The 22,277-nt window shown below is 43.8% G+C and overlaps 2 protein-coding genes across 2 annotated transcripts; both read left to right on the plus strand.

Annotated features, from left to right (window-relative positions):
* Positions 1–372: 372 nt before the first annotated feature.
* On the plus strand, positions 373–981 carry LOC146170613 (uncharacterized; the record flags this gene model as incomplete). The annotated part of the gene is made up of 2 exons (XM_084586894.1): positions 373–499; positions 556–981. Coding segments are annotated over 2 exons (549 nt in total), but the record flags the coding sequence as incomplete, so codon positions are not given.
* Positions 982–13,699: 12,718 nt separating this feature from the next.
* On the plus strand, positions 13,700–21,063 carry LOC146170614 (uncharacterized). Its single transcript, XM_084586895.1, has 4 exons — positions 13,700–14,037; positions 18,566–18,671; positions 20,334–20,460; positions 20,517–21,063. The coding sequence occupies exons 1-4, from the start codon at positions 13,700–13,702 to the stop codon at positions 20,936–20,938; spliced, it is 993 nt and encodes a 330-aa protein (XP_084443021.1). The 3' UTR covers positions 20,939–21,063.
* Positions 21,064–22,277: the final 1,214 nt, after the last annotated feature.

Genomic DNA, 22,277 nt, shown 5'->3' on the forward strand with positions numbered 1-22,277 from the left:
CGAGAGAATTTCGCTTATCCTAGAAAGGCTGTAGAGATAATTTTTATACCAAGGAATTCAAACAGCTCATTAAAGGCATTTGAAGGCGGTGCCATATTTCAAAGTTTGTTTTAAATGTATAGAAACAGCTGTAGAGGCAGCCATGCACATGAGCATGGTTAATTTCCTATTTCTTTTGGTATTGACAACTCTTATCTTTCCCCAGAAACTACATTCCCACCTTGTTTGGCAAATCGGGAAGAAAAGAAAAAAAAAATCAACACAGCATTCTTTCTTATCGCTTCTACTTCTCACTTCCCTTTCCAGCGCATGCCGGCCTACCCGTCGAAGATGAGGTCCCTGACCTCTTCCTTTCAGCCAATCGCAGTATAGCAGCGGGAGAGGGAGGTGAATCCTCTTTCGGAGGAGGAAAGAGGCCTGAAACTTTTGCGCGCTCATTTTGTGCCTGGTCGCGGTTGCAGCCAGACGTGCCTCCTGAATCAGCCCAAAGTGAACCCTGGTGAGTACGCTTCATTTCCTCTATGGACATGAAAATTCGGGATATTCTCTCCGCAGGTGTCAAGAAGATCCAGGAAATTGACGCCAGTCGACAGGACCTGGGGATCCGTCGACGACTGCTGCTGGGTAGACTGTTGCGGGAGTGGGACTGGCTGAGCGACAACAGCGACGACGGGAGCTGCAGCAGTGACGACGAGAGCGGCAGCAGTGACGATGAGAGCGGCAGGAGCAGCAGGGAGGATGAAGGCAGTGGTCAGGAGAAGAGCGACACCAGCCAAGACGACAGCTGCAGCAGCGACGATGACGACCTCTCCGCAGGCGATCCGGTGCCTTCCAGGCGAAGGAAGGTGGAATCAAGCTCGGACTCCAGCATGTGCACCGGCCACCAGGAGACTTGGTTTGCTTTTCCCGGAAGCAGCGGCCTCAAGCTGACTCTGAGAAGATGCCAACCCCCAGTAGAAAGTGACGAGGACATCTAAACGATCACCGGTCGAATCTTACTCTCCTTGCACGTGTTGAAGGCTGGATAAGCATTTGCGACTGGATTCTGCACTTGTCTCTATGTATTTCATCGTGTTTAGGTGACGAAGACAAGTCGCCATGTCGAAATGAGCCGTGCCGTTAACCTTTGTTTAGTGCATTTTCATACTGTGCAGTCATCTTTATGTTTTTATAGCATCAATAGCACCGCATGAGAAGAACGCCAAGTTCAAAGAATCTCATGTCAGAACGCATAATTTTTTTTTATCACAGCATGTCTGCAATAAGTGCATTTGCCAAAATTGCAGCCTCATCTAGGTATTTAATCTGAAAAATTCATTTATACAATACTATGCGCCGCTAAAAGACCCATGCACGAGTTTCATAAAGTAAGTCCAGCGGAACACAATGACAAATGAAGTTTTGTGTACTGGCGATGAAGAAAACACATAATGGAAACAAAAGAATACAGCGGCAATGGGTAGTTGTCAAGTTTTCATTACATGGAGTAGAGCGTGTTTGAAGGTTAGTTAGTTCTTTTCAGATAAAAGGTAAAACTCCGCGACTGAAATAGGACTTGACATAAACGAACAAAGAACGACAATGTGGGCGCAGATTGCCAACTGTTAATTCATATTCGAAAGCACGTGCTATATACATGAAGAACCGAGGCGTGCAAATGGTATCATTCACACAAGACGCGTATTGTATTTTACTTTATGGGTAAAGACCTCGTAATTGCTAAAGGCCGAATAAATAAACAGAGCACTCAAACGTCAATTCCCAAGAAGCATCACGTGAAAAAAAAAAAAAAAAAGGCTACAGTCAGACTGAGCAAAGATGAGTGGTAATGCAGATGATAGAGTAAAAAAAAACGAAAAGGCTGTAAAATATCGTGTAGCTGTGTGGAAAAACAATAGTGCCGTGAAGGTACTCCTGTACAATAGTACTGTAGGATTAGTATGTTGTACAGGAAGTTCTGGGAAGAAAAGAATCTTTGAAGAAGTGGTTTGTTTACGGGATTTTACATCCCAAAGTGACTCAGGCTATGAGAGACGCCTTAGTGGAGGAGGCTGTAAAATTCGACCACCTGGGTTTTTTATTTGGGGCGTCATTATCGCGAGCCGCGCACCTTTGGTGGAAAATCTGACGAAGATGTTGACTGGCTAGCCGACTACGAACAGTCGAGCTGAGGTTTGATAGCTGAATTGTTGGTATTCGACGGCGAAACAAGCGAACGTAGTGTTCTTCTTGGAAGGCAATGCACTAATTTGATTTGATAATCATGAAAACTCACTTACCAGCTGGGGTCGTTTCACAGAAGAAATATAAGAGTGCTTTGGCGACGGATCCGCGAAAAAGAAGCGCGCAGAATAAAGGTTGCTGCAGCGAGCCCAGGTATTTGGTGAGACATGCGCCAGATATGTTGAGGCATAGCCTCCTTTATACTCTGTGCTTTTCAACGCGCCGCGCGAACAATAGAGCGGCGCCGTCGAGTAAAGTTGCGCGGTCCCCTCGCTGAGGGCGCCGCTGACGTAGGGGTCGAGGCGCACGGGTACGAAAGTCGGGGCGGGAGCGCTGTTATTCGCTAGCGGGATAACTGTTCTTAAGCATGAGTCGTGCATATTCAGCATATTTACTTGTAAGGCCGACATCCACTAAGCATAACAAGTGATCATGATACTTTTTAGGCAATAACACCAACGCTATATGACATTTTATGTCAGGCAGTTTCAAGAAATTGCGCATGGCTCGAAAAACTGCATGACTGCTCCGCTAGCACCAATGGTAATTGAAAAATTACAATGCTAGTCTATGCTGCAATAAAGCAAAATTTAAGAAGAAAGGCACCAGCATTTATTTACACATTTCACAACAGCAATTGTGCTTCAAGAGTACCATGTAGAAGTGGTGTGATGAATAGCTGCCACAAGTAGGGAAAAAAGTTCGCGGTGACTGCTGTCACTGATAGCACTTCAGTAGCCAGCTTGATTTACAGACGATTAGAAGAACTGCATCGCAGTATGCCTTTGAGATCTGTAAGGAGAACAGTTTTGGTATCAGCTGTCACTTTGAATGATTCAGCGCGTCGTACAAACGTTTTTTATTATTTTTTAAACTAGAAAAACAAGGAAAGACAAATATACGCGTGCCATCTTACTGTTTCGATCACTCTAAAATAATTGTCACAATAGGCAAAGCTCGTGTTTTTATTTTTTCACAGAATTGCGCAGTTGGCGAAACAAAAAATACTGCGCTGGAGCACATGTAACATACCACATAGAGGAGCTAACCAGGGAGGAAATTCGCATCGCAGTCCAGAAAATAGACGTGCACATTTTATTATTATTATTACCTTACTGACGCGTAATAAACACACTTCCGTTGCTGTCATTATTTCTCACAGGCCTTAAAGCGTTTGAGTGCGAGAAGGGAAACTAATATAGGCTTTGCAAGATTTGGTTTAACTCACTTTAAAGTTGTCATCTTCACAATAGGTAAATCTAATTGTGTTTCTATTTTATCACAAATTTTCGTAATTAGCGTATACTGCAAAAAAAAGCTTCGCAGGAGCACACTAACACACTATGCAGACGAGCTAGGCAGGGAAGCAATTAGCATTGCAGTCCAGAAAGCACAGGTGCGCATCTAACATTACTATTGCAGTATTGATGCTTAATAAACACATTGGTGCTGTCACTATTTTTTACAAGCCTCAAAGCAGCTGAATACTACGCAGCGATCGCTGGAAGGACAAAGCAAAGCTGGCACTTACCAGTTGGTGCAATGCTGTATTCCTGCAGCACCCGAAGGAAGAGAAAAGTAGAAGCATGACCTTGCACACAGCAGAACAGTCCACGAAACAGCGAGACAGCGGCAGCGCGTGGCTATCCGGATCGCTTTGCAACACCCGGCACACTCACGGCGCACCCGGCACTCTCCTGGCGAAGGTGACCCTACGTCGCTGTCGCCATCTCTCGGCAGCCAGCGGCGTAACTTGTCAACGGAGGAGGAGCGGCGGTGACGGCCGGGGAGTTGACAGGCACAGAGTGCAAAAAGGAGGCTATGGTTGAGGGCATTGTCAAGTTGTGCAAGAATATAAACTTACGAATGTCCGAGGAGGATAAAGTGGGACACTTTCAGAAAGGCATCGCTGCAGACGTTTATACGCTCCTTTTTAGCAAAGACGATTTCAGCTCCACAACTGACGTCATCAGGCACTGCCGTAATTTCGAATCCCTGAAGTTGCGCCGCATCACACCTAATTTGGGCGACTGGCAAACGTCACGTCCGTCGTGAGCGTTGATGAAAGCGCACCGGTGTCGATAGTTCGTCTGATACGCCGGATCGTGCGAGAAGAATTGCTACGTAACAAAGATTCTGCATGCCGGGATAAACACCAATATGACGGTTGCGTGCTGTAGGCAGAACACGCACCCCATCAATTTCCTTGATTCCGACACTAAATGTGCCATGCTGTGACAACCGCAGAGAGTATGACGATTTAATCTATTCCCAATCATGGATGGGAAGAAGAACCACCTACACAAGTGGGGTGATTCATCAGCAAAGCAAGTCGGCTACATCTGCCATCCAGAAAAAGTTTGCACCATCCTTTACTCTGACCTGTGGTTCCCGCAAGTCGTGTGTTCTTGCTGTGGCATGACCGGCCACATCTCGCGGTACTGCCGTCGACGGCGCCTGCTGCCACAAGACCATCGGCCGCTGCCCAATGCTTCTGATTGTCTGAACATCCGCCGACGTCTACACTGACTTTGGATACCTACCGGCTGACACAGAAGCGAAATGGCCCACCTGCTTCCGACCGCAGCCTGACGCCGCCAACCCAGACAGCGACGCAAACCCTTTGCTCGGCCGCGTTCTTCTCTTAGGCGCGGCTGTTGGAGGTGAGGTTGCTGGAGAATACACTTTCCCAATACCTCTGCCTGTATTAATGTAAAAGAACACACTTGAAGTATTCATTGACGGCATCCGCACCATGGCGCTAATTTATACTGGAGCGATAGTTACTCCCATGAGAGTCGTTTGGGACGTAAAATAATGTTTAGCGTGAATCCCGTGTTACATGCTTTGACGTCGCAGCCACACCTCCGCTCCACCGCACCTGAATGCAAATTACGTAGACTGGAACTTGGAAAATCTAAGATAGTTCTCTCACCCCAAAACGCGCGTGGTGTAAGCTTTATTCTAGGGAGCGGCGACGCAGCACCGCCTTCAAAGAGACGATCATGAGCAAGCTTCCCGTTGGCGAGAGCGGGGTTCTCGACGTCCACGTCATATTTTCACGTTGCACGAAGCAGAAGCTGAGCCCTGCAGTGGTAGACAGTTGTGAAGGAGTTCAACGAGATTGCTGATATGCGGAGTTGGCCGCGTGGTTGATGGACTTATTTCAAGTTGTCGCTTGTGTAGATAACTCATTGATTGCGCTTTGCTGATGCTGCAACAGGCTCGGGGGAGAAGCCAATTCTTCGCGATATCTCCTGGCGAGCGCAAATCAATCTGTTCGATTGAATATCGCACTGCATCACAGCTGCAGTTTGCATTTCAGCCCGGAAGTGCCCGGTTCTAAATAGCATTGTGTCATTTCTCTCTAATGCTTATCTCTTCAAGCTTTGGTTCATTGATCGTTACCATTGCAACAAGCAATTCGATGTCTACTATAGCGAAGCGTTTTACACCGACGCTCAACCTGCCTCTAGGCTGCCAAGGCTGAGTAAAGAGACATGGACATGAGCTGCTCTAGTTGCGTCCTTACTGCATTCCGGAGTAAAAAAAAATTGTGCCGAGAGAATGTCGCTTATGCTAAGACGGCTGTAGATGAAATTTTATACAAAGGAATTCAAACGGCTCATTTGAGGGCGTAGCCGTATTTCAAAGTTGGTTTTAAATGTATAGAAACAGCTCAAGAGCAGCCATGCACATGAGCATGGTTACTTTCATAATTTTTTTGGTACTGACAACTCCTATTTTTCCCCAGAAACAACTTTCCCACCTTGTTTCACAAAGCGGGAAGAAAAGAACAAAAAAATCAACACAGCATTCTTTCTTATCTCTTCTACGTCTCACTTCCCTTTCCAGCGCATGCCGGCCTACCCGTCGAAGATGAGGTCCCTGACCGCTTCCTTTCAGCCAACCAATCGCAGTATAGCAGTGGGAGAGGGAGGTGAACCCTCTTGCGGAGGAGGAAAGAGGCCTGAAACCTTTGCGCTCTCATTTTGTGCCTGGTCACGGTTGCAGCCAGACGGGCCTCCTGAATCGGCCCAAAGTGAACTCTGGTGAGTACGCTTAATTTCCTCTATGGACATGAAAATTCGGGTCCTTCTCTCCGCAGGTGTCAAGAAGATCCAGGAAATTGACGCCAGTCGACAGGACCTGGGGCTCCGTCGACGACTGCTGCTGGATAGGCTGTTGCGGGAGTGGGACTGGCTGAGCGACAGCAGCGACGACGAGAGCGGCAGGGAGGATGAAGGCAGTGGTCAGGAGAAGAGCGACACCAGCCAAGACGACAGCTGCAGCAGCGACGATGACAACCTCTCCGCAGGCGATCCGCGGCCTTCCAAGCGAAGGAAGGTGGAATCAAGCTCGGACTCCAGCATGTGCACCGGCCACCAGGAGACTTGGTTTGCTGTTCCCGGAAGCAGCGTCCTCAAGCTGACTCTGAGAAGATGCCAACCCCCCAGCAGAAAGTGATGAGGACATCTAACCGATCACCATGCGAAGGTTACTCCCCTTGCATGTGTTGAAGGCTGGATTTTGCACTTGTCTCTATGTGGTTCATCGTGTTTAGGTGACAGGGCTGATGAACACAAGTCGACATATCGAAACGTCGGCTCGGCTCGCGTACAGAGGCTACCCTTTATGCCTTGCTCAGTGCTCTTTCATACTGAGCAACCATTTCTTTCTTTTTTCATTGCATCTATTACACCGTTTGAAAGAAATGCTCACAGAATATTATGTGACAACACGTAAAATATTTTCTTATCGTAACATATCCGTATAATGTGCATTATTCAAAAATGCAGCCCTATCTAGGTATTTAATCTGAAGAATTCATTTATGCATTACTATGCGCCACTAAAAGACCCAAGCACGAGTTTCTAAAATAGGACCAGCGAAACATAAGGCTAACTGTAGTTTTGGGTACTCGCAATGAAGAAAACACATAATGGAAACTAAACAAGTCAGCGACAACCAGTAGTTGTGTAGTCTTCGTTACATGAAGTGGAACATTTTTTCACGTTACTTTGCTGATTGCAGATAAAAGGTAATCTACACGAATGGGCCATGACAAAACATAAAGGAACGAAAATTGCGAGGGCGCAGATTTCCAACTGTTTAATCGTGACCGAAAGCACAAGCTATATACGTGAGTAACCGAGACCTACAACCACTGCTAATATTCAAACAAAACGTGATAAAAGGAAACAAAATGCCATCGTATTCTATTTTTCCTTTATGGACAAACATCTCATCAATTCGGAAGGCCAGATAAGAAGCATAGCAGTCAAACGTCCATCTCATCAAGCATCACGGCAAAAAAAGTTACAGCCAGATTGAGAAAAGATGAGTGGCAATGTAGATAATAGATCAAAAACAAGAACAGCCTGTAAAACATTGTGTATGTGTATGAAAAAAAAAAACGGTGCCGTGAAGGTATGAACATAGCTGAAAAGTTATACTATTTGAGCGCAAACACACGTTCGTGTTTAAAATCAGAGATAAGAGAGAAAGGAAGGTTGTTGAAGCTTTCCACATTTTAAGAACTGCTGCGACACGTGTCATCCCTCTATCTATTTCGCTTTCCACGAATAAACCGCGTTTTTGGAAGTCCCCTTATCCATTTTATAGTGTCTTCCATTTCCCAATCTTGATTATACACTGTTTTTCCGGTTTGTAAATGCAATATTTTACGTGCTTTTATATTCGCCTTTACAGCTGTCCCTTGATATTTCCGTACCAACATTCTTTTACACGACTCTTTTATGTGATTTAATGTTGACCATATCTGTTCCTTGGTTTTACATTTTTTTTTACCTTATTGTCTGCATTGCCACTCATCTTGAGTCAATTGGATTGTAGCCTTCTTTTTTTTTTTTCATGTGATGCTTCTTGGGACTTGACGTTTTCGTATTCCGCTTTTATCCGGCCTTCTGAATTGACGAGAGATTTACCCACAAAAGTAAAAGTATATTACTATCGCACATTTGCCTTTTATCACGTTTTGTTTGAATGATAGCAGTGGTTGCGAGCCTCGGTTCCTCATGTGTATAGCATGTGCTTTCGATCATGATTAAACAGTTAGCGGTCTGCTCCCATGCTGTTAAGAGCGCAGCTCTTTGGCGTCTGTTCCTGGGTTTCGCGGCGTCGGCGCTGTCCCTCGTTATCAGCTTCACTTTCACTCCAACCTTACTTCCCTTATGGCGTGATTCAGGTGTCCACAGAAACAAGTGTGACAGATACTTTCCATTCATGCGAACCAATTATGAAAGGCACGCTTCAGAGCTCACGGGAAACACGTGACCACATATGATACACACTGCAAAGATAATTCATGAATATTGCGAGCGCCCACACCGAACTGCAGGATAACATGTACAGTAACCGGGAATTCGCACACCCACAGAGAAAAGCATCATATTTGATGTAGCTTGAGTATATACATCTAGTTCCCCACGGTAAAACTAAAAAAAAACTCGCTTTTTCAAAAATATCTCCACTGCCATATTTTCAGCATTAAGCACTTTAGCGCCCGTTCCTGGGTTTAGGGTCGTCGTCGCCGTTGGCCCTCGTAACCAGCTGTCTGTAAATGTACAGGCCTTGCTCGAATTCTTTGCCACAATCTATCGAAAAGCTTAAACAGCTGACGAGCTGCGATCAAATTTCGCATTAGGAAGTACCGTAATCATCGCCAATTTTTTGTTATTTTTCTTTTTTGCCACCTGTTTCATGCGCCCAGTTTTACCTTTTATTTTGGTTACATCCCCGACCACATTTTCGGATCCTAACACACGAGGGCATAGAAAGTTGGTTTCGGTTACAGTAATGGGAAGAAAATAATATTTGAAGTAATGGTCGGTTTACGGGGTTTAACGTCCCAAAGCGACTCAGGCTATAAGAGACGCCGTAGTAGAGGAGGCCGTAAAATTCGACCACCTGGGTTATTTTTATTTCGGGCAGCATTATCGCGAGCCGCGCACCTTTGGTGGTCAATCGGACGGGGATGTGGACGAGTGGCTATAGCCGAATACGAACGCTGTGCTGGTATATTTGTTACTATTCGACCATGAAACAAGTGAACGTAGCGTTTTTCTTGGAAGGCAATGCACTAATTTGGTTTGACAATCACGAAAACTCACTCCCCAGTTGGGCTCGTTTCACAGAAGAAGGAGTTACTAGTTAAGTTTGCTGAACGCAATAAGTTAATATTTGTGAATACCTTCTTCAGCAAGGGGAAGAACCGAAAGTGGACGTGGAAAAGCCCTAACGGGGAGACTAAAAATGAAATCGACTACATGTATTCTGACCCCTGCATTGCGGAGGATGTTGAGGTAATTGGAAATGTGTGATGCAGCGACCACATGATAATAAAGCCTCGAATCAGTCTAGATCTCAAGAGGGAACGAAACAGGTTAGTAAGAAAGGAGTCCATCAACTAATTAGTGGAGAGGAGGAGGGGAGAAGAGTTGAGGATCTCGCTACAAAATATATCAACAGCTTTAACGAAGGATGACGACCTTAACCTGGAAGCAGTGCGCAATAATTTCTAAGATATCATTACTGAGTGCACGGTATAAGTAGGCGGTATGATAGTTACAGAGGATACTGGTAAACTGCTTAAGGAAACGAAAGATCTGATTAAGAAATGCCAAGTATGAAAGCTCCCAACCCAATAGGAGGATAGAACTGGCAAAGAGCTCCAAGCTAATCAAAGCTACCGAAATAAAGGTGTATAACACGTGGAAAACTGACCATGCTCTAAAAAACAGGGTATAGCCTTAAAGCGGTGAAGAGCAAATTGGGCACAGGCAAAAATGAGATGCATGCGCTAAGGGATAATTAAGGTAAGTCATGTGATCACGAATATAGTCAGAGCAGCCGATCTATACGCTGATCTATACAGTAGGTGATGTAGTCAGGATGTTAATGAGATTGGCAATATTAAAAATCAGTCAGACATTCCGCAAGTGAAGAAGTTAAGAAAGCTTTACAAACTATGAAAAGGCGAAAAGCAGCCAGAGAGGATCAGATCAGATAGCATTCCTTGATTACGAAAAAGCATTTGACTCAGTTGAAACTTTGGCACTAATGTAGGCACTGCGACATCAGGGAGTGGACCAGCCGTATGTGAAAATACTGGAAGATATGTCTAGTGGCTGCACAGCAACCATAGTGCTTCATAAAGGTACAAAATTCCCATCAAGAAAGGTGCACATGTGTCATCTGCACATCTGTAATCTTCATTGTTAAATTTCCTTTTGGAGTTGCGTATTCTAAGGCACCTTGATCTAGTTTCAAAAAGTGGGGCACTGCCTCTTGAGGTATTAAAGAAAGCTTCCTTCCTGATCAGCCTTTTACACTTTGGTATAATTCTACACTCTGTTCCTTTTTCATAGAATTTATTCAATTTTTACCTTCTGTGTTTTTCATCATTTTACCGCTCTTTATTAATCCGTCTTTGTGACCAGCAGACTTACTGGTTAGTTTCCTAGTTCCTTTCCTCCATTGTATGTCAACGCGTTTTAGGTATAGGTATTTAAATACTTTATCTGCCCATCTGTTACTGTCCAATTTTCTCAGGTGTTTTTCATATAATATTTTACTCTGAGCTTTCCTTACTTCGAAAGGTGATCAGCCCATATCTCCCCTTACCGCCTCATTTGTGGTTTAGCCGTGGGCAGTCAGGGCCCATCATCCGACGGGTCTCTGATTTATTTCTAATGTCGATTGTACCTCTGCTTTTATGCACGAAACCGCATTTCGTAAAATAAGTCCGGTCACCATAATTCCTTTAATATGCCCCACAACACCTGATAACTGTTGTATCACCAAATTTTCTATGCTTCATTATCCCGGCATTTTTTCGCCCTTTTGCCTAAGTGATTGCTCACGCTTTTCAATGTATGCTAATTCTTCGTTTACCCATGCACCAAGATAATTATATTTTTCACTATGGGTACTTTATGACCTTGTATTTTAAGACCCCGATCAGTTGAGCCGCTAAAAAGCGACAGACCTGACTTAAATGTGCCAAACCTGAACACTACAGTGTCCCCTTCGTCTCTGAAATGCTTCACTTTGTAAGTCGTCCTGGCTATCTGCTAACAGTACAATATTATCTGCATACATCAAATCGGGGAGGCGCTGCTCTACGACCTTTCCGCCTAACCTATATGACAGCTTAAAACCTAGATTACTTGCTTGTAGCCTCCATTCCATATTTATTTATTTATTTATTTATTTATTTATTTATTTATTGTACAACTCAAATGTCACAAATAGGGGTATTACATGAGGGGAGGTACAAGGCAAGACAAAGTATCAATACAATAAAGGAAACTTTGGTTTAAGGAACAATATTTTCGATTAGGTTTTTAAAAACAAATGTTGCTGGCGTGGAGTGCGGCTTCGGCAGGTAGGCCATTCCAGTCGATTGCTGTTTGCGCAAAAGAATGCAGGTGCGCAGAAGTAGGTGCGCATGCTACAATATAAGGCGTGAACAGCAGCGGTGATCGAGGACAACCTTGTCTTAATCCTTTGCATACCTTCATAGCTTCCGTGCTTCTTATCCCTTCCCATGTAATTTCTACTTTGTTATCCCGGTATATTTCCTGCAGGAAAACTGTTGTCTCATGACCGATACCTTCTTCTTTTAGTATGTTGTACAGGATTTCCCTGTTTACGTTGTCTCACGCCCTGTTTATGTCTTGGAAGGCTACATACCAAGGTCTGCTTTCCGCTCTAGCTATTTCGATGCATTGGTATAAGCACGAATAGGTTATCATCTAAGCGCCTACCATTTCTAAACCCTTTGTGAAGTTCTCCGAATATCTTCTTACTTTCTGTACTCATGATTGCATTTTTAATTTCACCGCCTGCATGGCAACTTGTATATAACAGATGCTATCGTAATGGGTTTGTAGTATTTTAGGTGCATCCTATCTCCTTAACCCTAATATAAAACAAATTCATTTTACTCTGCCGCGAGCTGTTCGGATTCTGCTTATTTCTTATGACTATTTCCAAAGCTTTTAACACCGTTTCCTTACTTAGTGGACTAAGTTAATTACCCACTTTAATCGGAATTTCATCCAGTCCTGTAGATGTGCTTTTAGGAATATTTTAACCGCCTTTTCCAAGTTTAAATTGGTCTGTTCTAAGCGGCTTTTTATCCGCCTATATTGTGTTGCTCCCTGATTTGAGGAGACTACCCCCTCGCCGCTCCTAAATGACTCGGCCATAAATGATGCAATGAAGAAGTGAAATAATTTGACATCATATATATGACATCACGCAACCGGAAGTAGAGCCGAAACAGGGCATAGGAAAAGATTGGTTCGGAAAGGGCACATAAGAAGTGAATTACGCCACTAGAAGCAACCAACAGTAGCATTCGTGCTTTCGCATTAGTACAGTGCAGATGCTGCAGTGCTCTTTAATTTTCTACTTAGAATGTGCGCCTAATCTCAGCACTACAACGTCATCTGCGAATTCGCACGAAGCAGAAGCTACGTATGTTGTGTATGTATGTATGGTAGTATGTTGTCAAGGAGCTGCGCTAATTTGCCGATATGCGGAGTTGGGAGCATGGTTGATGGACTTAGTTTTCATAACTTCAAAGTGCCGGTTGACGAAATAGGTTATTTATTGCATTTTGCTGATGCTGTAATAGGAGCGAGGGAGAAGCGAGTTCTTCGCCATATCTTCTGGCCAACGCAACGTTGTTCGGTTGAATATCTCAGTGCATCACAACTGCGGTTCGAATTTCAGCTCGAAAGTGCCCGCTTGCCTTTATTTAAGCAAAATGCAATGCCGTTTTTCTCTCTAATGCTTATCTCGTCAAGATTTGCTTCATTGATTAATACCATTGCATCAGGCAATTCGATGTCGACTCTAGCAAAGCGTTTTACACCATCGCCCAGAGTGCGTGTAGGCTTACGAAGTAAAAATAAAGCGCCGAGAGAATTTCGCTTATGCTAAAAAGGCTGTACAGATAATTTTTATAGCAACGAATTCAAACGGCTCATTAAAGGCATTTGAAGGCGGTGCCATATTTCAAAGTTTGTTTTAAATGTATAGAAACAGCTCAAGAGCAGCCATGCACATGAGCATGGTTACTTTCATAATTATTTTGGTACTGACAACTCTTATCTTTCCCCAGAAACTACTTTCCCACCTTGTTTCGCAAAGCGGGAAGAAAAGAACAAAAAATCAACACAGCATTCTTTCTTATCTCTTCTACTTCTCACTTCCCTTTCCAACGCATGCCGGCCTACCTGTCGAAGATGAGGTTCTTGACCTCTTCCTTTCAGCCAATCGCAGTATAGCAGCGGGAGAGGGAGGTGAACCCTCTTGCGGAGGAGGAAAGAGGCCTGAAACTTTTGCGCGCTCATTTTGTGCCTGGTCGCGGTTGGAGCCAGACGTGCCTCCTGAATTGGCCCAAAGTGAACCCTGGTGAGTACGCTTCATTTCCTCTACGGACATGAAAATTCGGGACATTCTCTCCGCAGGTGTCAAGAAGATCCAGGAAATTGAGGCCAGTCGACAGGACCTGGGGCTCCGTCGACGACTGCTGCTGGATAGGCTGTTGCGGGAGTGGGACTGGCTGAGCGACAGCAGCGACGACGGGAGCTGCAGCAGTGACGACGAGAGTGGCAGGGAGGATGAAGGCCGTGGCCAGGAGAAGAGCGACACCAACCAAGACGAATCCTGCAGCACCGACGATGGCGACCTCTCCGCAGGCGATCCGCGGCCTTCCAAGCGAATGAAGGTGGAATCAAGCTCGGACTCCAGCATGGGCACCGGCCACCAGGAGACTTGGTTTGCTGTTCCCGGAAGCAGCGGCCTCAAGCTGACTCTGAGAAGATGCCAACCCCCCAGCAGAAAGTGATGAGGACCTCTAACCGCTCACCATGCGAAGGTTACTCCCTTTGCATGTGTTGAAGGCTGGATTTTGCACATGTCTCTATGTAGTTCATCGTGCTTAGGTGACAGGGCTGACGAACCCAAGTCGACATATCGAAACGTCGGCTGGGCTTGCGTACAGAAGCTACCCTTTCTTTTCTCTTTTCATTGCATCTATTACACCGTTTGAAAGAAATGCTCACAGAATATTAAGTAACAACACGTAAAATATTTTCTTATCGTAACATATCTGTATTATGTGCATTATTCAAAAATGCAGCCTTATCTAGGTATTTAATCTGAAGAATTCATTTATGCATTACTATGCGCCACTAAAAGACCCAAGCACGAGTTTAATAAAATAAGACCAGCGGAACACAATGCTAACTGCAGTTCTGGGTACTCAAAATGAAGAAAACGCATAATGGAAACTAAACCAATAAGCGACAACCAGTAGTTGAGTAGTCTTCGTTACATGAAGTAGAACATTTTTGCAGGTTACTTTGCTGATTGAAGATAAAAGGTAAACTACGCGAATGGGATATGACAAGAGATAAAGGAACAAGAATGGCATGGGCGCAGATTTCCAACTGTTTAATCATGACCGAAAGCACAAGCTATATACGTGAGTAAACGAGGTGGGCAAGCACTGCTAACATTCAAACAAAACGTGATAAAAGGAAACAAAATGCCATCGTATTCTATTTTTCCTTTATGGGCAAACATCTCATCAATTCGGAAGGCCAGATAAGAAGCATAGCGTCCATCCCATCAAGCATCACTGCAAAAAGTATTCCGCTTTTATCCAGCCTTCTGAATTGACGAGAGGTTTACCCACAAAGGTCAAAGTAGATTACGATAGCACATTTGCCTTTTATCACGTTTTTTTTTTAATGATAGCAGTGCTTGCAAGCCTTCCTCGTGTATATAGCATGTGCTTTCGATCGTCATTACATAGCTAGCAGTCTGCGCCCATGCTGTTATGAGCGCTGTCCCTCGTAATCAGCTCCACTTTCACTCTCACCTTCCTTCCCTTACGGCTTGATTCCGGTGTCCACAGAAACAAGTGTGACAGATACTTGCCTTTCCATTCATGTGAACCAATTATGAAAGGCACGCTTCAGAGCTCAAGTGGAAGACGGGACCACACACGATACACACTGCAAAGATAATTCATGAATAATGCGAGCGCCCACACCGAACTGCAGGATAACATGTACACTAACCGGGAATTCGCACACTCACAGAGAAAAGCATCGTATTTTGATGTAGCTTGCGTATATACACTTAGTTCACCACCGTAAAAATAAAAAAAACTAAATCCGCTTTTCAAAAATATCTCGACTGACATCGTTTCGCATGAGGCTCTTTGGCACCCGTTCCTGGGTTTCGGTTCGTCGTCGCCGTTGGCCCTCGTAACCAGCTGTCTGTAATTGTACAGGCCTTGCTCGAATTCTTTGCCACAATCTACCGAAAAGCTTAAACAGCTGACGAGCTGCGCTCAAATTTCGCATTAGGAAGTACCGTAATCATCGCCAATTTTTTGTTCTTTTTCTTTTTTGCAACCTGTTTCATTAGCCCAGTTTTACCTTTTATTTTGGTTACATCCCCGACCAAATTTACGTTTGCTAAAACACGTGGGCATAGAAAGTTGCTTTCGGTTACTGTCCTAGGAAGAAAATAATATTTGTAGTAATGGTCGCTTTACGGGGTTTGACGTCCCAAAGCAACTCAGGCTGTAAGAGACGCCGTAGTAGAGGAGGCCGTAAAATTCGACCACCTGGGTGTTTTTTATTTCGGGCAGTATTATCGCGAGCCGCGCACCTTTGGTGGTCAATCTGACGAGCATGTGGACGCGTGGCTAGCCGAATACGAACGCTGTATAATTGTTGGTACTCGACCGTGAAACAAGCGAACGTAGTGTTTTTCTTCAAAGGCAATGCACTAATTTGGTTTGACAATCACGAAAACTCACTTACCAGTTGAGCTCGTTTCACGGAAGAAGGAGTTACTAGTTAAGTCTGCTGAACGCAATAAGTTAATATTCGTGAATACCTTCTTCAGCAAGGGGAAGAATCGAAAGTGGACATGGAAAAGCCCTAACGGGGAGACTAAAAAGGAAATCGACTACATGCAATCTGACACCTGCATTGCCGAGGATGTAGAGGCAATTGAAAACGTGTGATGCAGCAACAGCAGGATAATAGTCTTGAATCAGTCTAGATCTCAAGAGGGAACGAAACAGATTAGTAAGAAAGGAGTCCATCAACTAATTAGTGGAGAGGAGGAGGAGAGAAGAGTTGAGGATCTCGCTACAGAATATATAAACAGCTTTAACCAAGGTTGACGACCTTAGCCTGGAAGCAGTGAACAATAATTTCTGAGATATCATTACTGAGTGCATGGTAGAAGTAGGCGGTATGATAGTTAGAGAGGATACTGGTAAACTGCCTAAGGAAACGAAAGATTTGTTTAAGAAATGCCAAGTACGAAAGCTCCAAACTAAACAGGAGCATAGAACTGGCAGATATATCCAATCTAATAAAGCTACCGACATAAGGATGTATAACACGGGGAAAACTGAGCATGCTCTAAAAAAGGGGGCAGCCTTAAAGCGGTGAAGTGCAAATTGGGCATAGGCAAAAATCAAATGCATGCGCTAAGGGATACTTAAGGTAAGTAATGTGATCACGAATATAATCAGAGCAGCCGAGGAGTTCTACGCTGATCTATACAGTAGGCGAGGTAGTCAGGATGATAATGAGGTTGGCAATACTAAAAATTTGTCAGACATTCCTCCAGTGAAGAATTTTAGAAAGCTTTATAAACTATGAAAAGGCGGAAAGCAGCTAGAGAGGATGAGATCAGGTAGCTTTCCTTGATTAAGAAAAAGCATTTGACTCAGTTTAAACTTTGGCACTAATGTAGGCACTGCGAAATCAGGGAGTGGACGAGCCGTATGTGAAAGTACTGGAAGATATGTATAGTGGCTGCACAGCAAGCATAGTTCTTCATAACGAAAGTTACAAAATTCACATGTGTCATCTGCACATCTTCAATCTTCGCTTAATTTCTTTTTGCAGCTGCGTGTTCTAACGGATCTTGATCTAGTTTCAAAAGTGGGGCACTGCCTCTTGAGTTATTAAAGAAAGCTTAATTCCTGACCAGCCTTTTCCACTTTGATATAGTTCTACACTCTGTTTCTTTTGCATTGAATTTCTTCAATTTTTGCCTTCTGTGCTTTTCACAATTTTAACGCTCTTTATTTCTCCGTCCTTGCGACCAGCATAGTTACTGGTTAGTTTCCTAGTTCCTTTCCTCCATTGTGTGTAAACGCGTTTTAGGCGTAGGTATTTAAATACTTTGGCTGCCCACCTGTTGCTGATCAATTTATTCAGGCGTTCCTCATATAATATTTTACTCTGAGCTTCCCTTGCTTCAAAAGGTGACCAGCCCATATGTCCCTGTACCGCCTCATTTGTGGTTTAGCCGTGGGCAGTCACTGCCCATCATCCGACGGCTCTCTGATTTATTTCTAATGTCGATTGTACCTCTGTTTTTATGCACAAAACCGTATTTCGTAAAGTAAGTCCGGGAACCATAATTCCTTTAATATGCCACTCAGCTCCTGATATCTGCTGTATCACCAAATGGTCTATGCTTCATTATCCCGGCATCTTTTCGCCCTTTTGCCTAAGTGATTGCTAATGCTTTTCAATGTATGCTAATTCTTTGTTTAGCCATGCACCAAGATAATTATATTTTGTCACTATGGATACTTGATGATCTTGTATTTTAAGACCCTGATCAGTTGAGCCGCTAAAAAGCGTCAGACCTGACTTAAACACACTAAACCTGAACACTACAGTATCCCCTTCTCTTCTGAAATACTTAACTTTGTAACTCATCCTGGCTATCTGCTAACAGTGCAATATTGTCTGCATACATAAAACGGGGAGGCGCTGCTCTACGACCTTTCCACCTAATCTATATGACCGCTTAAAACCTAGATTACTTTCTTGTAGCGTGCATTATTTATTTATTTATTTTATTTATATATTTATTGTACAACTCAAATGCCACAAATAGGGGTTTACCTTGAGGGGAGGTACAAGTCAATAACAAGTATCAATACAATAAAAGAAACTTTGGTTAAGGAACACTATTTTCGATTATGTTTTTAAAAACGAATGTTGCTGGCATGGAGTGCGGCTTCGGCAGGTAGGCTATTGCAATCGATTGCTGTTTGAACAAAAGAATGCAGATGCGTAGTAGGAGGTGCACATGCGACAATGTAAGGCGTGAACAGTAGCGGTGAGAGAGGACAACCTTGCCTTAATCATTTGCATACCTTGATAGCTTCAGTAATGTAATTTCTTCTTTGTTATCCTGGTATATTTCCTGTAGGAAAACTTATCTCATGACCAATACCTTCTTCTTTTAGCATGTTCCACAAGAGTTTCCTGTTGACGTTGTCGTACGCCCCGTTTGTGTCTAGAAAGGCTACCTACAAAGGTCTGGTTTCCGCTCTAGTTATTTTGATGCATTGGGTAAGCACGAATAGGTTATAATCTAAGCGCCTACCATTTCTAAACCCTCTGTGAAGTTATTCGAATATCTTCTTACTTTCTGTACTCATGATTGCATTTTTATTTCACCGCCTGCATGGCAACTTGTATATAACAGATGCTATCGTAATGGGTCTGTAGTATTTTAGGTGCATCCTGTCTCCTTTCCCTTTATAAATCAAATTCATTTTACTCTGCCGCGAGCTGTTCGGAATTTGCTTATTTCTTATGACTGTTTCCAAAGCTTTTAACACCGTTTCCTTACTTAGTTGACTAAGTTAATTAACCAGCTTGATTGGTATTCCTTCTAGTCCTGCAGATGTGCTTTTAAGAATATTTTAACCGCCTTTTCCAAGTTTAAATTGGTCTGTTCTAAGCGGCTTTTTATCCACCTGTATTGTGTTGCTCCCTGTTTTTGAGGAGATTACCCCCTCGCCGCTCCTAAATGACTCGGCTGTAACTGATGCAATAAAGAAGTGAAATAATTTGACATCAAGGATATGACATCACTCAACCGGAAGTAGAGCCGAAACAGGGCATAGGAAAAGATTGGCGCGGAATGGGCAAATAAGAAGTGAATTACGCCAATAGAAGCAACCAACAGTAGCATCCGTGCTTTCGCATTAATACAGTGCAGATCCTGCAGTGCTCTTTAATTTTCTTCCTAGAATGTGCGCCTAATCTCACCACTACAATGTCATCTGCGATTTCGTACGAAGCAGAAGCTACCTATGTTGTGTATGTTAGTATGTATGTATGTATGTATGTATGTATGTATGTATGTATGTATGTATGTATGTATGTATGTATGTATGTATGTATGTATGTATGTATGTATGTATGTAAGGTAGTATGTTGTGAAGGAGCTGCGCTAATTTGCCGATATGCGGAGTTGGGAGCATGGTTGATGGACTTAGTTTTCATAACTTCAAAGTGCCTGTTGACGAAATAGCTTATTTATTGCATTTTGCTGATGCTGTAATAGGTTCGGGGGAGAATCGAGTTCTTCGCCATATCTTCTGGCGAACGCAACGCTGTTCGGTTGAATGTCTCAGTGCATCACAACTGCGGTTCCAATTTCAGCCCGAAAGTGCCCGCTTGCTTTTTTTTGAGCAAAGTGTAATGTGTTTTTTTCTCTCCAATGCTTCTCTCTTCAAGATTTGCTTCATTGATCATTACCATTGCATCAGGCAATTCGATGTCGACTCTAGCAAAGCGGTTTACACCGTAGCTCAGAGTGCGTGTAGACTTACGAAGTAAGAATAAAGCGGCGAGAGAATTTCGCTTATCCTAGAAAGGCTGTAGAGATAATTTTTATACCAAGGAATTCAAACAGCTCATTAAAGGCATTTGAAGGCGGTGCCATATTTCAAAGTTTGTTTTAAATGTATAGAAACAGCTGTAGAGGCAGCCATGCACATGAGCATGGTTAATTTCCTATTTCTTTTGGTATTGACAACTCTTATCTTTCCCCAGAAACTACATTCCCACCTTGTTTGGCAAATCGGGAAGAAAAGAAAAAAAAAAATCAACACAGCATTCTTTCTTATCGCTTCTACTTCTCACTTCCCTTTCCAGCGCATGCCGGCCTACCCGTCGAAGATGAGGTCCCTGACCTCTTCCTTTCAGCCAATCGCAGTATAGCAGCGGGAGAGGGAGGTGAATCCTCTTTCGGAGGAGGAAAGAGGCCTGAAACTTTTGCGCGCTCATTTTGTGCCTGGTCGCGGTTGCAGCCAGACGTGCCTCCTGAATCAGCCCAAAGTGAACCCTGGTGAGTACGCTTCATTTCCTCTATGGACATGAAAATTCGGGATATTCTCTCCGCAGGTGTCAAGAAGATCCAGGAAATTGACGCCAGTCGACAGGACCTGGGGATCCGTCGACGACTGCTGCTGGGTAGACTGTTGCGGGAGTGGGACTGGCTGAGCGACAACAGCGACGACGGGAGCTGCAGCAGTGACGACGAGAGCGGCAGCAGTGACGATGAGAGCGGCAGGAGCAGCAGGGAGGATGAAGGCAGTGGTCAGGAGAAGAGCGACACCAGCCAAGACGACAGCTGCAGCAGCGACGATGACGACCTCTCCGCAGGCGATCCGGTGCCTTCCAGGCGAAGGAAGGTGGAATCAAGCTCGGACTCCAGCATGTGCACCGGCCACCAGGAGACTTGGTTTGCTTTTCCCGGAAGCAGCGGCCTCAAGCTGACTCTGAGAAGATGCCAACCCCCAGTAGAAAGTGACGAGGACATCTAAACGATCACCGGCCGAATCTTACTCTCCTTGCACGTGTTGAAGGCTGGATAAGCATTTGCGACTGGATTCTGCACTTGTCTCTATGTATTTCATCGTGTTTAGGTGACGAAGACAAGTCGCCATGTCGAAATGAGCCGTGCCGTTAACCTTTGTTTAGTGCATTTTCATACTGTGCAGTCATCTTTATGTTTTTATAGCATCAATAGCACCGCATGAGAAGAACGCCAAGTTCAAAGAATCTCATGTCAGAACGCATAATTTTTTTTTATCACAGCATGTCTGCAATAAGTGCATTTGCCAAAATTGCAGCCTCATCTAGGTATTTAATCTGAAAAATTCATTTATACAATACTATGCGCCGCTAAAAGACCCATGCACGAGTTTCATAAAGTAAGTCCAGCGGAACACAATGACAAATGAAGTTTTGTGTACTGGCGATGAAGAAAACACATAATGGAAACAAAAGAATACAGCGGCAATGGGTAGTTGTCAAGTTTTCATTACATGGAGTAGAGCGTGTTTGAAGGTTAGTTAGTTCTTTTCAGATAAAAGGTAAAACTCCGCGACTGAAATAGGACTTGACATAAACGAACAAAGAACGACAATGTGGGCGCAGATTGCCAACTGTTAATTCATATTCGAAAGCACGTGCTATATACATGAAGAACCGAGGCGTGCAAATGGTATCATTCACACAAGACGCGTATTGTATTTTACTTTATGGGTAAAGACCTCGTAATTGCTAAAGGCCGAATAAATAAACAGAGCACTCAAACGTCAATTCCCAAGAAGCATCACGTGAAAAAAAAAAAAAAAAAAAGGCTACAGTCAGACTGAGCAAAGATGAGTGGTAATGCAGATGATAGAGTAAAAAAAAACGAAAAGGCTGTAAAATATCGTGTAGCTGTGTGGAAAAACAATAGTGCCGTGAAGGTACTCCTGTACAATAGTACTGTAGGATTAGTATGTTGTACAGGAAGTTCTGGGAAGAAAAGAATCTTTGAAGAAGTGGTTTGTTTACGGGATTTTACATCCCAAAGTGACTCAGGCTATGAGAGACGCCTTAGTGGAGGAGGCTGTAAAATTCGACCACCTGGGTTTTTTATTTGGGGCGTCATTATCGCGAGCCGCGCACCTTTGGTGGAAAATCTGACGAAGATGTTGACTGGCTAGCCGACTACGAACAGTCGAGCTGAGGTTTGATAGCTGAATTGTTGGTATTCGACGGCGAAACAAGCGAACGTAGTGTTCTTCTTGGAAGGCAATGCACTAATTTGATTTGATAATCATGAAAACTCACTTACCAGCTGGGGTCGTTTCACAGAAGAAATATAAGAGT

The sequence above is a fragment of the Amblyomma maculatum genome, unplaced genomic scaffold, assembly GCF_055883805.1.
Source record: "Amblyomma maculatum isolate TAMU_Amacu unplaced genomic scaffold, ASM5588380v1 scaffold_138, whole genome shotgun sequence".
Lineage (NCBI taxonomy): Eukaryota > Metazoa > Arthropoda > Arachnida > Ixodida > Ixodidae > Amblyomma > Amblyomma maculatum.